This window comes from Haliaeetus albicilla, chromosome 15 (genome assembly GCF_947461875.1).
Source record: "Haliaeetus albicilla chromosome 15, bHalAlb1.1, whole genome shotgun sequence".
NCBI lineage: Eukaryota > Metazoa > Chordata > Aves > Accipitriformes > Accipitridae > Haliaeetus > Haliaeetus albicilla.
Genome location: NC_091497.1, coordinates 8,347,575 through 8,365,542, shown reverse-complemented (window position 1 = coordinate 8,365,542; position 17,968 = coordinate 8,347,575). Strand labels below are relative to the sequence as shown.

General features: G+C 33.8%; 1 protein-coding gene across 1 annotated transcript in view; it reads right to left on the bottom strand.

Annotated features, from left to right (window-relative positions):
* Positions 1 to 623: 623 nt before the first annotated feature.
* Positions 624 to 17,968, bottom strand: part of UGGT2 (UDP-glucose glycoprotein glucosyltransferase 2) — an 88,311-nt gene continuing 70,966 nt past the window's right edge. Inside the window, exons 30-39 of the mRNA XM_069802453.1 lie at positions 16,009 to 16,093; positions 14,216 to 14,301; positions 11,430 to 11,528; positions 9,988 to 10,072; positions 9,389 to 9,571; positions 7,960 to 8,120; positions 7,538 to 7,652; positions 3,770 to 3,886; positions 2,354 to 2,498; positions 624 to 1,467 (exon numbers count right to left, since the gene is read on the bottom strand). Of these exons, the coding sequence (XP_069658554.1) occupies positions 1,445 to 1,467; positions 2,354 to 2,498; positions 3,770 to 3,886; positions 7,538 to 7,652; positions 7,960 to 8,120; positions 9,389 to 9,571; positions 9,988 to 10,072; positions 11,430 to 11,528; positions 14,216 to 14,301; positions 16,009 to 16,093 (1,099 nt within the window). The 3' untranslated portion in view covers positions 624 to 1,444. The remainder of the gene's footprint in view (positions 1,468 to 2,353; positions 2,499 to 3,769; positions 3,887 to 7,537; positions 7,653 to 7,959; positions 8,121 to 9,388; positions 9,572 to 9,987; positions 10,073 to 11,429; positions 11,529 to 14,215; positions 14,302 to 16,008; positions 16,094 to 17,968) is intronic.

The following is a 17,968-nucleotide window of genomic DNA, read 5'->3' as shown; positions in this document are numbered from 1 at the left end:
TGGGTTACAGAGGAAATACTTCGTTGGGTACTTCATACAAAGAAAATGCCCACAACATACCTTTTAAAATCCATATGTGATGTTAAAACTGTTCAAATGCATAAAGGTAATACAATGAAAAATATAAAAAGCTGTAAAAAAATTTGCATGTCTTGTATTACCAAGACTTGTAAAATATCAGCTAAGCATGATTTTAAATACTCGCTCTTACAGTAAGAAATTTTAAGTAACCAACACCTGAGAACAATGACAGTACATGCAAAATATGCTTAATTTTTCTTATTTATTCAATTATTTGCTGGTATGGAAATATTATGCAAATCATTGTGATTTCACCCACTTTGTGCAAATCTCTTATAATTTCAAGCACCAAGAATGAAAGGCTACATTAAGTTGTTCTTATAAGAATTTGTGGTCATATCCAATTATTTTGAAACAAGCACAGCCTAAACAACAGAGTATGTATTTAAGGCACTAGACTTCAGTGTAAGAAATAAATTCCCTATTTTAAAATGTGTACTGCAAGAACTTTTTACTGCTGTTTTCCTGGGATCAAAATGTCAGCAGCCCATTAAAGCAACAGTTTTGTGAGTGCATATTTAGAAAGTTACAGGAGACACCACTGACAGTCAAAATTACTCACGTATTTTATTTTCAATTCTAAACAGGATGATGATTATCAAAACTGAGTGGAAACAGCTTTCAGGTACCAACCTTCTGATGCTATGTATGCTGGTTGGAAAACCATTGTAACCAAAAAACATAATGGAATTTTATGACATACTATTTGAGTGACCAAAAGGCGCCTAAGAATCAAAAAAGATTTTTTTAAATTAGTAAGAGTGCAGCAATCCTGCATAATAAATGAAAAGTGACATTCCTTGATTTAGTAAGCTCCCACATTGACTTAGATTTTTGTGGTCTAAATTACACAAGCTGGTTTTTTATGTCTTATCTTTGCTATGCTGAGATTTTTTTCTTATGACCACAGCATTTCTCCAGGGAGAAAACTATGGGCATATAACCAAAATTCTTTATATTTAAATACATTAGCTTAATGCATGTAATATGCACAAAACAGTTTTCATGTACATATTTAATGTGTGTGTCCTCCCCTAGACTGACACAATATATCTTTGAAGAGTTGGACACCATTCTTTATATTCTAAAATCCTCTGGGCAAACTGTCTTTTAGTGAGAGAAAAGAAAACCAAAGAAATTAGGAAAGCCTCTCTTCACCATTTAAAAAAAGATGAAGTACCTGTGGATTTCTCTTCTGGTTTTGTATTTCATTTAAAACATTTTAAATAACAGTATAAGTTATAAAATATTTGACTTCACATTAAAGAATGTTACAAATAGTGCCAGTGTAACATTCGTAACTTCCCATTCAGTCTTTCACAGAAGATGGTTGAGCTGTCACCATTGCTGTTTACAGGCTGTGCTAAAGTTCATCATGCTTAAGACCTGTAACCAAAGGAGAAAAAAAATTATCAAAACCAGTTATATACAGACTTAATGACTAGTTTTGCAAAACATGGAGAAAACCCTTTACTTTCTATTTACTGCTAGTCGGTCAGTTGAGCAACATGAACTTCACCTTTAGATCCTCGCTAAAAGTTGACCATAAGCTTTCACAAAGAGTAAAAACTACTAAGAATTCTTTATAACGAAAAGTGAAGTTGTTCCCTGATTCAAGACACTTAAATGTTTATCTGCTAAATTGTTTCTTCAACCTTGAGAGCTGAGATCACCTTTTTTTTTTTTTGTTTCACATTATTCCAAGAAGTCAAGTCTTACTGGAAGTCCTGTAAGAGTTGGGTTTTTTTCTCATGCTATTTATCTAACTTGGTTTAAAATAATTTAGTAAAAAAAAAAAACAAAACAAAACCACAAACAAACCTATTTGTAAACTAAAACACCATTTAGTCTGGTGCAAAAAGGCCCCATGTAGGTAAGCCAGAGAGAGAGATGCAGAGACAAATTAATAGAGACTCAGTTACCTACTACTTAATAGACATTAATTAGCCTTAGATTCTCTAAGTGAAGTCTAGGCTAATGTGCTTTATTTAATATTTGTGGCTCAAATGATGTGGAACAGTTGGTTGTGTTTGAGATGCAAGTATAGGACACCACTAAATTTTCTCTTAGATTCTGGCATGAAACAAAAGATTTTATCCTTAGTGTAACTCCTGTGTAAAGAAGCATCATGCAACTCTTAAAACCCACACAGTTTCTCTTAAGAGCAGGGAAATACATAAACACAGTATTGATGCCTACTGACCTTGATCTTAATTTTCAACTATATTATTTATTTTTTAAAAGCTAACAGATGAATATGCATGTAAATTACCTTTTTGAGAGAACGATGTTAGATTTTTCTTCTCTTTTTCAATTTGCTGTATTAACTTTCGTATCTCAGAGTCATAGTCAACCCACTCAGGAACTATCCGGGCAGCAGCCTTTAATTTTGGTTCTTTGGTTTGGGGATTGTTGCACTGAAAGTTTAAAACATACTAGATGTAAACAAAGAAAATGTGAAAATATCACCTTTCCAAGGAACTTAAATAATTCTGTCAGCATTTACAATTTCATTGAAGGACAGCATGCAAAGTCAGTTACCTTGATATTAATCAAAAAACCCACACAAGTTGTAGGTAAACATTGTTTAAATAACGCAAAACATTTTATTGTAAATACTTTCATTTTTCCATCTGCTCCTGACTGTATGGGTAACAGAGACATGGCTAGTACAAGACTACTAAGATTTAGACAAAGTTATACAGGGAGATACAAGATATACAGTACCATATTGAAATTGAATCTGATATGGTTTTTAAGTTTGTGATGCTTCCTCTAGTGTTGTCTAGAAAATGTATTGAATACTTCCATGAAATAACATAAATGGATATCATAATAAAAAGTGATAAATGATAACAGGGATTGAAAGAAGGTCTAGTAACTTAATTTCAATCTTTCTTGAATAGAGAACACCCACCTTTAGTGCACAAAAAAGCTTATTTTAACAACCATAACAATCCAAAGAAAACAAAACTGTTTACATACTGAATATTTGCACCAGATTCCAGCTGTCTGTTTTTCTTCAGAATTACATCTCTGAAGCATCACTTACTTACAGTGCGTGGGGGTTGTCAAAAATGAGAATGGGGGAAAGAATGGGATGGGGGTAATGACAGAGACAGAATGTTCTCTCTCTGTGTGTTTCAATTCCCAAAGACAGACAGACACTTTCTAAATATGGACAGTTTCCTCAGTATTACACTTTTTAAGCTCTGCTTTATCTCCTGTTTATAGTGGTGAAATGGACCGAGAAAATCATGATAACATTAAGTCCTCTCCACAGCCGGTTCTGGAGGAACCTTCTTTGTAGGGAGCACAACAGCAGCACACAATACCCAGGCAGTTAACAGTACTTCATCAGAGTTCCACTAACCTGGCTGAACATGGAAAAAAAGATAAGGAAAATACATGTGCAGGTGTGAAAAACCCCAATCCTGTCCAGTTACAGATAGCAACATTTAATTTTGGGGTACCGTTTTCAGCTTTAACATAATTTGGTACAGAGCAAACAGGAGAGGTCTCAGAGGAAGGGAGAAAATTTGCTGTATTGTAGGGGAAAGAAAGTTGTGTTCCAGTGCTTTCCAGCAAGGCTGCCTCCATGACATCACACATGGGTATCTCAAAAGCCACAGAAATTACAGCAAAGTTTTTACATCTATAAAACTAATTTAACTCAAAATCAACTCACCAAGTCTATTGTTTTAGCCTTTTTCTTGGATTCATCATCACACCAGGTTTCACACCAAAGCCATTCCTGAGGGAGAGACTTAATAGCTACTTGATGAATCATATTATTGGGAAGATCCTGTACAAATTTTGTAAAATCATAAATTAGCATTGAATTTAATGTAACTGGTTATCAGGCAACTACTTAAAAGTAGAATATCTTAGCCTGTTGCCATTTCTGAAAATTGTTCTTACATTTCTAAGTGCTCACCTAGTTCTTTTTCAAGTAGATTCAAAACTTAGTCATGCTCATTTTGATGGCCAGTTCCACCTCTCATTTCTCAAGTAATTTTTTCTTGTACTTACATCCTTTCTTCCTTACCTTCACATAAGCCATACTACTGTCTGATACTTTGGGTTCAGATACTGCATGTCATACTATAAATACTGCTGAGCAGAATTAGACAGTGTACAATTATTAAAACATAACTTAACCATCCCTCGAATTTGCAAAAAAAGCTCAAAAGCATATAATCCAGGATTATGCCACTCTTCTAAATTTAGCCACCTTCTAGGACACTGGATTCCAGAAACATGAGTATGAAAAGGAAAAGCTATTAAACTGCAACTCTGGCTCTCTTTCCTTACTTCACTTAATTTTTATTATTTTTTTTTAACCTTTATCATATAGTCAAGTACTCTCAACATGAAAACTCTGAACCAATAGCTTGCTGAATGTAGGGAACAGCATTGACAAATGAGAAAAACTTCAGGCAGTCATACACTGCATGTACTCTGGCCACAGTTAAAAATAACAGTTGTAATTTGTAGACGCATTCATAAGGTCCTTCACATGTGCAACCCCGTGTTATATTTTAAAAATAAATGTCAGTACTCAAATAAGTATTAGTCACATCTTATTTTGCCAATTCACATTGCTAAATGTGACAGAATAAAATAGCACATATACCTGCATTATAAGAAGCATATCCTTTAATTCAAATATAGACATTAGTACAGGAAAATTAAATCAAATAACTATACTGAGAGTCAAGACATGTAAACATTATTTCAATGTTTTACTTTTTGAAAAACTTCTGATTCCATGAATTTTAGGAAGATAAAATAAATGGTTTATCACCATCTCAATTTCAAGAGCAAAGAGATTGTGTTTCTGTTGTGCCTCTCTGACCTTCTAAATGAAATCACAATTCCAGAGTTACTACAGTAACTCTTGAAGCTGTGAATTTACAAATGTTATATGGGGTAGAAAGTAGAAAGACTGCTGGCTAGTTCCAGGATTTAAAGTAAACAGCAGCAAATTTAAAAAAAATTTCTGAACAAAAAGTTGCTTATCCTTTCAGAAGAAAGTGATTTATCCTCAAACCCACAAAACACTAAAATGCATCTAGAAGATCAAAGAGGAAATATTCATGAGTCAGAAAAATAAAAGAACAAGCATAAGACCAGATTGATTTTACTGCCAGTGCCAAAATTCTTGTTCATCCAAAAAACGTAAACTGCTGAAATGAAAGTCTTCTACACTTTCACACACAACATTTAAAAATTTGTTCTTCGATTTGATTTACAGTATGAGTGTTTTCATGTTTAGTCAGATAACCTACATAACCTTAAAGGGGTACTCCTCTACAGCAGCATCTTTATTAGAAAATAAAACCTAAATTTAAAAATTTAAAAACATTTCTTCTTAATAAAAGATTCTACTCTTACAGTGCTTTCTGCTGATTTTTATTCTTTAAGTAAAGAACAAGATGATTAATTGTTTTTTTAATGAAATGCTGTTAGTATAAATACTTGTCAAATATTTGTTTTGTCATTTTTATATAGACATTTCCATAATTCTCTTTAAAAAGGACAATTAAATATACTGTACTGGAAGTCTAGTTTTTATCATGTATAATTTTTCACCCTAGGAGTTCTTTACTTACTGTCCTTGGCATTTAAAAGTACCTTTTTTCCCCACTCTATCTACTTCTGTTTTCTGGTTTATATTAGCATAACCTTAACTACCACCCATGATGGCAGCAGTGCTACCAGATTAGCAAAGAACTGAGATTGTTTCTTCTTTGAGAAGGGCAGTGAGCACTCCAGTCAGGTATTTAAAACAAAAATAAAAAGAAATATTTTTATCATAATGCATCCCCATCAGTAGATAAAAGCTCTCCAGGACTCTTGTGAAATGTATTGCACTGTGGTTTGTATTTCTACAAAAAATGTTGTATTTGGTGTAAGTAGTAGCAACGAAGACAGAAAGTGATTCCTGTTGATACAGTCAGAAAGCATATTACTACAAAAATATTACTTTGAAATATTTCCCTTTCCAAAATAATTCCAATTCCGTTCTGCCAAGAATTAGCTACCTTTATGTCTGCTAATGAGGGAAGGGTAGCTGACACTTAAGTGGCTTTTGATTTGAACCAACAGACTTACAAGAGTTATATGCAATCATGTATTAATGCTGTAATTGAAAATATAAGAATCTTAAAATGGAAAGATATACATTATTAATATTTTGAGAACATTAGATAAAACTAATTACTATTTCTGAAAAGCAGAATTATGGTGGAAGCCCTGTAACCAGCTTCTGAATCTCAGTGGTCTTTTTCTGAAATACACCTTGTACTTATGGGTAAGACAATGTTTGAAAAACATACAGCTTATCACATCAGGACTCTCTAAGTGTGTGATACAGGGCCAATAATTCATTCTGTTGTCCAGAAAAAAGAGGTAAAATCTGACTGTTGCTATCAGTCTTTTGCTCTTAACAGTTACAGCTAAAGGCTGTTCCAACTCCTGTGTCCAGTCTAGTTCAAGTTTGTAGTGTAGCTGTATTTCCACTTTTCTTTGTCCAGTATCATAAGAACTACTATTTTCAATTTTTAATTTTATTTCTGGAAAAAATGCATGTAGCAATAATGTACTTATGTAAGAGAGAGAAACTTGCCTGCAGAGTAAGGGGGTGGAAGGCAGGCACTGAGAGACGTGGGCTTTGCTACTGTGGGATCCCTTTACTGCTATAGGAAGGTAAAATCTTTTGTGCTTTAGTAATTCCACAAGGAAAATTACAAAAGCAGGGACAGTCTCACTTACGAAGCCTTCTGAAGTTCACCCAAGGAGAGACATAAATAAGAAGTATTATTTACTCAGGCAGAAATCAGATGAGCTGCATTATCATTCTTCTACTGAGTTAAAGAACCTCTACTACTACAGGAGAAAATAAATTTAAGTATGTTCTGTACATCTGGGATCTACCTACGTGCTTGTGACCTGCACCCTGACTTACCCCACCCAGCTTTAAAAATTGGTGGAGTTATAGACATGAAGACTACAGTCACTCCTGGGTCACCATGTACAGCAACCACCAGAGTGTATTAGCAGTTAGCTTACAAAAATTAAATTTACTTAATGGAAAAAAAGAAGAAAGAGGAAAAAGCACTTGCTAAATAAGAATATAATTACCATTATCAGAATACAGAATTATCATTAGAAAAACACAAATGCACACAGAACAACCACATAAAGGACAGCAGTCCACTATGCTGGTTTTTCCTCATTTTTTTTCGTATTAAACCATTACTTAAAGTAATCATCATTTAGTGTTCAGTTTTCTGAACTGTGCTCATATGCACACTTGAAAATGTTCTAAAACAGCAGTAAAGGGCAAATAGTTTCAGAATTATATAACATATACATTGAAATTCAGAATAATTCCATGCATATTGGGAAAGATAAAGAAAATAAAACCCCAATTGCTTAAAGCCATATATACCTGATCTAGATTTGATAGACTGTTTGGATCTTGACTAAGAGCCTGGTACTGGCCCCGAAGCCTATCTCCAGCTGCAATCTTTCTGAACTTCTTAAGATCCACAACATATAAGGCACTACAAAGATAAAAAAAATAAAATAAGATTTGTAGCGTTTCACCTTCTTTTTGATAACATTAATAAAAGTAACAAGAAACCAAAAACTGTTCCTATCCTAAAGAATTATTTTGTTTTAATTAAGTAGCTGAAGCTACAATAAAAAAAATGAAATCAATATGTCATCAGAATTCATGCCTTATTCATCTCTTGCTGAGAATGACTATAGGGCAATTGCTTTCGAATGCCCCAAGATCTGATCAATACCAAGGCTCAGATTTTAATCAAATTCACAGAATGCACAAAAGTATGTAAGGAGTTATCCTACCTAATATGGTATTTCCTTTTCCCAAGATGTGATGCCCAGTATCCCGACTTCCAGAAGCGGTACCCATCCATTTCTTTACGGCTGTCACAGAAAGGTGTGTATCCGTAGGGAGCTCCATTGAGATCTAGATCTCTGAGTTCTTTTAGGTCACTTCTCACAATCTAAATATAAATATATTTATCATTTAATACTGTTTTTAAGGCATGCAAATGAGGGTAGTTATTGCAGCAAGCTTCCCAAAGTTTAATTTTAATTTAAAAAAACCCAGACACTACAGCAGTGGAGTATAAAGTATTCCACTGGAATGACATTTACCAAATTACTGTTCAAGGAAAATAATATGTGTTTATTCTGTGGCCGTCTGTGGAATACATTTAATAAATAAATTAAATAAAACAGGCAAAGTATTTTTAATTTATGGACCATTGTTTCTGGTTGCCTAATATTAAATTCCTTCATGCAGGAGTATAACTTTCAAAATCTGAGCATCTCCCTTCTGAAAAAATCCTTCCTGTTTGTTACATTAACTTGGGTACTACAAAATTATTGCATCGTTTGAAAAATCTTTTTATTTAGCCGTAAAGTACTTTTAAAAATAGGTTATAAATTTGTAATATGTCCTTTATTTACTAATCAATCACTCTTCCATCAAACCCCACTAATCTAATTTATCAGTGGTAAAAAAAAAAAAAGTTTTAGCTCTTCTGGAGTACAGAGAAATCTTTACAGTAGTTAGGACAGACGACCAGTACTACTACTGTATCCAGAGGAAATTGCAGAAGTTGCAGTCTGCATTGCTACATCTAAATTTAATTTATTCTCAAGCTTCAGAAAAGGACTAAAATACATAGTATTTATTCTGAGGTTTTCAATAACCATGTGATAGACTCTTCAATGTCTTGTCTGAGACAGCATGTTACGTTTCAGTATGTTACACAATATTAATTTCTGAGTGAAAGACTGCATACAAATTTAAGAACAAAAGAGGCAGGATTCATCTTAAAAAAAAAAAAAAATAATCAGCCATTTAGAATATCTAGAAGTTGTTCAGATAGTCTGAACTAATAGACCCCTTTCGTAGTGAGTGGAGAAGTCCTCTCACAATCAGGCCAGAGACTGAATCACTCAAATAAACCTTAGGTGAAATGCACCTTTAGATTGCACATATCTCTCCAGGTGCCTTTCTCTCTCCACGGGCATTACAGGAAATTTAAGGCAACTCAGTGTGATAAGACTCTTAATTTCTACATGACTAAAGACAAGTGAAATTATTGCATTTCATGTTCTGCAACACCACTGGTTCTGCTCGTACAATTGCAATAGTCTTATGGGACCAACATTTGAATAAAATGGCCACAGGGAATGAAACTGGATTAATATAAGCCAGAATGAATTCCTCATACATTGATACAGAATTATTTTTTCTTACCTGGTCAGCATCGACAAATATTATTTTATCCACAGCCAAAGGGAAAAGAACATCCAAAAAAAGAATTTTGTAGCCCCAGATAATTCTCTGTTTTTCTATCTGTTGATAAAGCCACCGGGGCCACTTATATTGTACCAACTCATACTTGAAACCATACTTTTTAGCCATGTGAGGAATAACATCCTAGAAGAACAACCAAAAAACAATTAATTGCACATGTATGCCACACACAAGGACTCAGAAGAAAAAAGAGGGAATGTTGCAACATAGTTGCAGCTGTGTTGGTGTTACTGACTACATAAATTATTATTTTAAAATGTTTCTTTAGTTTTAGCAGTATCCTCAGCTACATAAATACAAAGAGCATTTCTTTCAAGCTCTTGGAGACTATCAGAAAATAATAAATTATTATATCACAGGGCTTTGGGTTCTGGAAAAGAAGAACCTTAGACATGAGACTTAAAACTATCAGTATTTAATGCATTCAGAGATAATTTCTAACTGTGAAATTTTAATTATATAATTAAGCAGTTGTAATATTTTTTAAAACCACTTAAAATTTCTGAGACAAATTAATAAAAGGAGGATGTTTCCCCTACCTTAAATGTTGGGGAGAGATAGTTTTTCAGAAACCAAAATTTAACTGGTGTTTTTGTATGACGCAGGACAGAAAGCATCATAATTCTGTGGAAATATAAGTCTATAATAAACAAACAAATACAAACAGGTCATTACATTTCAGCTGCATCTAAAAGATGCTAAAATTTTTTAAGTGTAATTTTCTTTTACCCTGTGTAAGGAGAAATTTCTGTCTATTTCTAATAAAAAGCTTTACAGAACATCTGTTCAAGACAGCTTTGAGATGGATTTATTTGATCCAGATTGGCTGAGCAATATTAGAAGGAACAATTTCAAAAGTGGATCTGTTAACAAGTTTTATTCTAAGAGATGTGCCTGACAAAATCAGCATAATGATTAATACCTCATATTAACTTGGCAACTGAGATAATTTATTTTAGAAATGTATTTGGTTGAGTTTAATAAGCTTCTGAACCACGCCCCGCCCCCCCCCAGAACAGTGGGAAAGAGAAAGCATCGTTCAAGTTAAGATCCTCCTCAGAGAACCCTTGATAACTCTAAAAAAGTTGAGGTATGTGGAAAAAGTTAAATCACTATTTTGAGTTCAATTTTTTTTCATTATGGTGTCATTTGTTTGGTGTAACCAGACAGATAAGCAATGCCTTATGACCTTACAAGAGGTCAACTCTGCCTTAAAAATCAAGGAATAATAAACCTTAAAATAAGGTAAAGAAGCATATAGAAAGTTTTAAAATAAATTTTTTCTCCTTTAATATACAAGTCTTTCACTTTATGAAGGTTGTAGTAGGTTGAAGGAAAGAAATGCAGATGTTCAAATTCTGTCAGACTACTAAGAAATAAAAATCAATACATACAAAATACTACTTTCCAAAGAATATGCATGAAAGAATTGTGAAATTCCATTTTAGGATAGGAAAAATCACTAAATCTGACACCTGTAGACAAGTACTCATAGAAATCAGAAAAGTAACAGAGTTGGTTGTGAACAGATTAGGCAATACTGTAAGAATTCCTTCAAAGCAATCATTGCTTATTGAATGAACACCAAGATAGTAAGGCCATATGTGCATATAGTAGTACCCATAGTTTAGACTGAACATAAATAAATAAAATTCTAATGAAGTCACTGCTGTTATGTCTTTATAAGAAGAGGCTAAGGTTCATCCTTTATGTTCACACTTTGCACATGCACTCAATGAAAGACATGCAGAACATTTTTCTTTCTTCAAAGAATAATGCTATTTTTGACCATCTATATGTTGAATCACTTTGTTCTCAAACAAAGATGAATTAGGTCCTCACTGTATACAACTTTTCTATGTTTCAACAATTTATTCTTTACACCTTGTTAAAAAAGTCAGTTTCTTTAAGCTGCAGCATTTTAGGATGAATGTTTATAGTATCCCTATGAAATTCTCATTTCCCTTTTACCTTTCCTTACCTTAAAAAACGTTCATATAAATGGCCTGAAGCAACTGAAAAAATGTTAAGAATATCACTTTTCTTTTCCTTCTCTTCTGTTGGAATTTCTTCTGAAAATCTAAGAAAAAAAACCCCCAAATTATTATATAAAGCATACATTCAGCAGAAAGAAAATACTACCACATTACCATTAAGCTCATAAAGACTCAAAAGTAAGAAAATACACAAAATAAATACTCATCCTACAGTAACTGAATACGTTTATATTCTACTCCCACTGCACATGCCTATGATAGCAAAATCTTTTGGGAGCAACACCTCATACCCAGTCACTCAGGACAAATGATGGCACAACTGCAGTCTCCAATATTTTCAATCAAATAGAACCCAAATTTGGCAAAAACTCCATGATTTATCAAAGCAAAAATCAGAAATACACACAGCCAAAATATCTTGAGAACTGGTTATTTTAAAAATCAGTAAGTTACTTTTCAAGCTTCATCCACGTGCGTTCTACATAAGAACCAATGCATATTCTTGAGGTGAGCGATGTCTGCATAGCCCTATAGATGGTTGAGCTCAATATATACTCTAAAATACAGACTGAACATAACATAAAGATGGCCACACCAGGCCAAACCACATATTTAGCCCAGTACCTTAGCAAAAACAAATGACAAGGCTGAGGAGTAGTAGCCTGTCCCAGAATACTCTGCTAACATTCGGTGGTCTGTGGTGATGCGCTTTCCCAAGTGTTTTTCATAATACTGCTGAATTCTTCCTTAAATTCATCCAATAACTCTCCCTATAGCTACCCTAGATCTTTGAGGTACGTTGTCTAGAGTTTCTCTGTTTCAGCTGCACAGCATTCTTTGCTTGCTTTGAATACCAAAGTCTCCCAGGGCTGTTTTTAATCCTGTATGCCTTCCAGCACATACAGCTAAGGGATGGTGGCTGCAGCCCCCCTCAGAGCACTGTTTTACAGATCTCTGAACTGCAAAGGCTGCCTTAGCCAAATTGGTTACAGTATGCCTTGATATTGTTGTAGATTCACTTCAATAGTTTTTGTTGAGGTGAGTCACTCCTCACACACTTGGATTGTGTGAGTCACTCCTATAAATTTTTCTTCTGGTTAGATCCCTTTTAAAAGTTATAAAAACAAGTATCCCTCATAATCTTGTGACTGACAACTTTGTCAAGGCTACTGAAAATGGAAGAAAACCTTTTTTAGGTCTCACAGCAGTCGTTTGTGGCCAAAAAGTCTTAAGGATATGGAGAAAATGGTGATGAAAAAGCCATTCTCCTTAAATCCCTCATACTGACATTATCCCTTTCTTACTACCTGAATTCTAGTCCAAAGATGTTCTCCTGAACAATGGAGAAATCGGACTTTACCTCGATGGTAAATCTTGAATGCTTAATACTTATGGACAAAGCTACCTCAATTTCTTTCTTCTTTCAGGGCAGAGAGATCTATGATTACTTGGATTAATTTGTTTACACAGTCAAGTCATTAGCCCTGAACTGGTTATTTCAGAAGGCATTACCTTCAGTTCTTTCCTTCTGCGATTATACAGCCATGACATAGCTACCATGACATGGTAGCATACTGCAGAAACAAAACCTCTGCGGGAAATCAGACTTTCTGAGAGCAAACACAAGTGTTTCCTACAAGTGGATGGAGTCCAGTAAGAAAACAACGTATTGCAAATTAAGTCCCCGCCACATCAACCTTGAAGGTCCAAAAGAGGAATTACCATCACCTTGAAAGAGTGGATGAATTTATTGTGTTACCAGCATTCCAGATTAAAGACCCAAGCTCATTCTTCTTTGACATTAAGAAATCAAATCATTGGGAATTCAATAAGTACTTTTGCCAGCACCCCAGTTTTCACACTTGAGAACGTGATCTTTGTGAGGAAAGAATGCTTAGAGAGGATCCAGGCCACTGTTTCTAAAATGCGTTGGTCAAAGGTCATCTGATTGAAATGCTATCAAAGGAACAATTAACATGTCTTGGAAACTAATACAACACCCCATGTTCTGATCCACAGCACAGATACACTAGTCCATTAAAAATACCCCTAAAATTATTTTGCTAAGCAAAGATGAAACATCCCTTTTTGCCCTTATCTCATTCTCAAAATGATATAACAATTTCACAAGAATTTGTGTCTTATTAATAAAAACTAAATACAAATTAAAAAAAAAATCAGTCTGAACCACACACAATCCATAGACAACATAATTATAAGCAACATAATGAGCAACTGAAAACAAAGTTTGACAACGGTATATGGCAAATTAGAAATACTACAATGTTATTAGCCCCAAAAGTAAAGCTTGAGATGTTTATTACAATTATTTATAGAACTCAAACTTTAAAGTAAAAGCTATTTTATTGACAAATACAAAAACACTTCTGGAGCTTTCATAAATTATGGCTAGCAGCAGACAAGCAGCATCATAGCCTGCTTTTTGATGTTCAGTTTGATATATCTGAGTACCACATTACTGGCTGAGATTTTCACATTGAGATTGATTCCCTGCCACAACAAAATAAAAATAATGCCAATGGAGAAAATGAACAGGAACTAGGAATGCAAAGGAGGGATTAAAAAGGTAATAAATAATGAGATGTACAAGACATTACAGCTTGTCTTTTCCACCCTTTTATTTACATTATAAATCCCTTGGGGACCCTATTTACATATTTGTATCGCTATCAAGTAAGAAATGCTTACTTGCTACGAGTAATAAAAAACATGTCCTGGCACAGTTAGGTATTAGCAAATTATACATTACCTTGTAGCTGATTCCTGATTTCCTTTTTTTCTTGTTGTTCCATCAGTAAGGAGATCTTCATTCATTTTATCAGGCTTTTTCTGTACCTAGTCATTAAAATAAATGTATTTGTGTGATTTGGGAAGTTAATTGATAATTACTACTTCAATTGTGATATCTAACTATGGTGTACTTACCGGCTAGAGCTGGACCAACATCTTAACAATTTCTTTTTCAGTAAAATACTTACTGAACTGCATTAAACTGAACAGTAAAAGTGTCATTTCATACTTTTAAACTACGTACAGAACTTGCTGTAATAAGAAAAGTAATTAACTACGAAGAATTAAACGGTGATTAATAAATCAAACAGCACATTCAAGCCCTCTGTACTTCTTTATGCAAAAAGTAACCAAAAGCGTGGGGAATTGTATCTCATTTTCTTCCCTCATGAGTTTGTGATCCAGCCATTAGCTGGCTGAAGGGTGGCAGGGTGTCACACTGTGCATGGAACTTACTTGAAGGGAAACTGATTCTCATAAGCCCTTCACAAGGAGAAGGCGACAACTCTGTCGCTGAAACAAGCTCTCTCATCCAACTTAAGCAATTTCTGTTGTCTTACCCAGATGCTTAATAAAGGCTCCAAATTAATTTTGTTTGCTGATCTTGATTTCCCTGATTAAAAGAAACCCAATTGTTTTTGAAACCCAAATAGTTTCTAAAACATTAAGTGTTTGAACATACTCAGTTATAACCATATTAGTTTTACGTTTATACTGTCAAGCTAACGCTTGCAGATTTCCGTTCACACTGAATCATGCATCTTTTTAGCTAATGCTTCTGAAGCCACATCCTAGGTATTGCTGAAGTGATTCTAAAGTTCAACTGAATGATAGAGCTTACATATTCTAGTTGTAAGCTTAACACGTGCCACCTTTCACATAGAATAATTTTCCTACTTTGACCCAAATGGCACCCTTTTACCCTTTCTCTGCGGCTTAAAGGCAGGCTTGTCATGCTCCAGGGAGTTACACATTTTCTCCAGGTTCTGGAAACTTTCAGTTACAGGACTGTGGAACAGACTCGTGTATGTGGTTTTAAAAATTCCTTTAGTACTTTTGTTTACATTGTTCTCTCTCCTTCTCAATGTCTAAAATTAGGATACCAAGGACACCTACACAAAAAATGTTATTTACAAAATAGTAGAAAACATGTAATATTATGAAGTTCTTTCTCCTTAATACAACTTGTGTTTCATCATCTTTTTTTGATACATCTTGAAGAATGAAAGTAACAATTTCATTTACACAGATTTGGTAGCTTCAGGTAGAATTCAACATACCTGATTTTAACTTCCACTCTGGTGTCTGGACTTTGTGTAAAATCCCTCCCCAGTCACAGGAGAGAACTGGATGTCTCAAGAGGTGGTCATCCCCTTGGTTTAAATACATATGCGAGCTGGCACGAGCAGTCCTTTGGACTGTCTCTGTCATTCTACTAAGCAGAGAGCGAGTTTAAGGCACCTAGACTACACTCTTAGACACCTTAAGCCAGTTGAGATAAATCCTATCTATGTTACGCACACAAATGTCTTATTTTAACAGCTATTTAACAATCTCCCATGCAATTAGTATAGCCTGATTGGATCAAATTAACTACATTAATTTGCACACCATTCGCTATTTAATGATACAAAATCTAAATTATATATTTCAGTATACATCTTCCAATTAAATATAGCCTAAGACATGTAAGCATTAGTCATATTTCATATAAGGAAATACTGCAGACAAAAAAGGTATCTCTCTACATACTTGGACTTTGATAATTTTGCTTCTGAAGTTGTTTAATACGATGATAACATCTGTCAGGTCAGCTACAGAATCTGTTCCTTCATGGCTGTGAGAAGAAAAAAAAAAACCCATGCAAATGTACTGGCTTATTAAAACGTGTATTTTTACTTGTGTTTAATTACAGTATAAGCTTTAGGATTGCTGATATTTAGAGAAACAAAATTTCTTCACTTGCACCTAATTATATCTTAACTTCAGAAACTTTGAGTTTTATTCATCACTAGACATTGTCCACGGTGGTAGCCCTTACTTTTTACTTTGGATTTTCACAGGATGAAATGAATGAAAAAATGCAGCAACCTATAGTTGAATATGTTACTATATATTATACAGGTATATATTACATTCAAATATTAAACTACATTTTATTTTTCCAATATGGAAAACATCTTAGAAATTTCTGTGTGACAGCATTAAATGTACTTTTAAAATAAATCTGCTTTAAAATGTCTAGGGAAAGCTTCATCACAGTGCTGAGATAGTAAAGATTGGCTTTCAGCTGGTTGGCTTTGGTAACTGTACCCCTAAAGACATGACTGTGCAAGGCACCACATGAACGTTTGCCCCATTGAACATCAGTTTAAAGCCATTCAGGCATCTCAAAACTGTACTGCAGTCCACTGAGTAACAAGTATGAAAAATGTTGCTGTCGCTCTGTGATACGGTGTAATAACATAATTCTTAAATTTTACAGCTTTTATACTCAATAGCCCATACATTTTTCCTTCAGTCCTTTCTGTCTTTTAACAGCATTATGTCGTTTCCTCTTGCTAAGGCTACGCATACGAAAAATTGGTTTAAGAAAGTAATCTGCTACCCCTTAGGCTTGATTTTTTTTTTTTTTTGCCTAGAAAACAGAAATAATTAAATCTGGTTTCAATCTGTTTCATACTACTTATTTTAAAATGACAGCATTTTATATCATTATCTGAATTTTCTATTTAATACGCTTCTGTAATAAGTATTCTTAACAAAACCAATAATGGTTTTGTGTTTTGTCAAAAAGGTACTGAACACTGTTAGTATAACTTAGTCTGTAAACTCACTGAAAGTAGGCACAACTTCCTTTTTAAACCCAAGCAAAATGTCTTGCATAAGACAGCACTATTAAATATTAACTACTTTATTGTTATATAATTGTTGTACAAAACTAAATATGTCCAGCAGACTATTCATGTCACAGCTTTAAAATGTTACAAAACCCTTACATACTTCTAATATAAATACAAATAAATATCAATATAATATAAATTATAATTTTCCATATGGAGAACAAAAGCATTCAAGTTCAACAAATGGAGACCATTTAAAATCTCAAAACAAACAAACAAAAAACTCCTTGCCCAAATTATAAAAGATACAACTTTCAGTTAAGCAGTCTGCATACCATCAAAATATAATAAATTATATCTACATGCCTTTTTAAAAAATGAAATATTTGGCAGGAGCTTTTATATATATATATATACACACACACACACACACTTATCTATCTATCTTTAAACTATTTTCTGCAGTCTTATCTTGCAATACCTACCTGTTTTCCGACCCACATCACAGAATCAAAGCTCCAATAATAAGCAGTGCTCAGACTGTTGCTGAGTATACCAATTTTCATCTTCCTAATATTCATAGTAATTTATTAATAACAAATTGATTTACAAGTGTGACTGCTTCAAAATAATGATCTTTGTTAGAAGCAGTGTTCAGGGAAAAAAAAGCTTATTTCAAAAGTGATGTATTTACATAAAGTAAAAATGAATTACTTGCACGTGTATTAGATGCTACCATGAGAAGCAAATAAGCACTGAGGAGTAGAACATGCTGTAACTTCAAAATCCTGTATTTCTCCTAAAACTCCTATTATAATGTACAGGCTTGTGCCTCAAAGAAAAGAAGTCATCTCACAGTTCAACAGGAG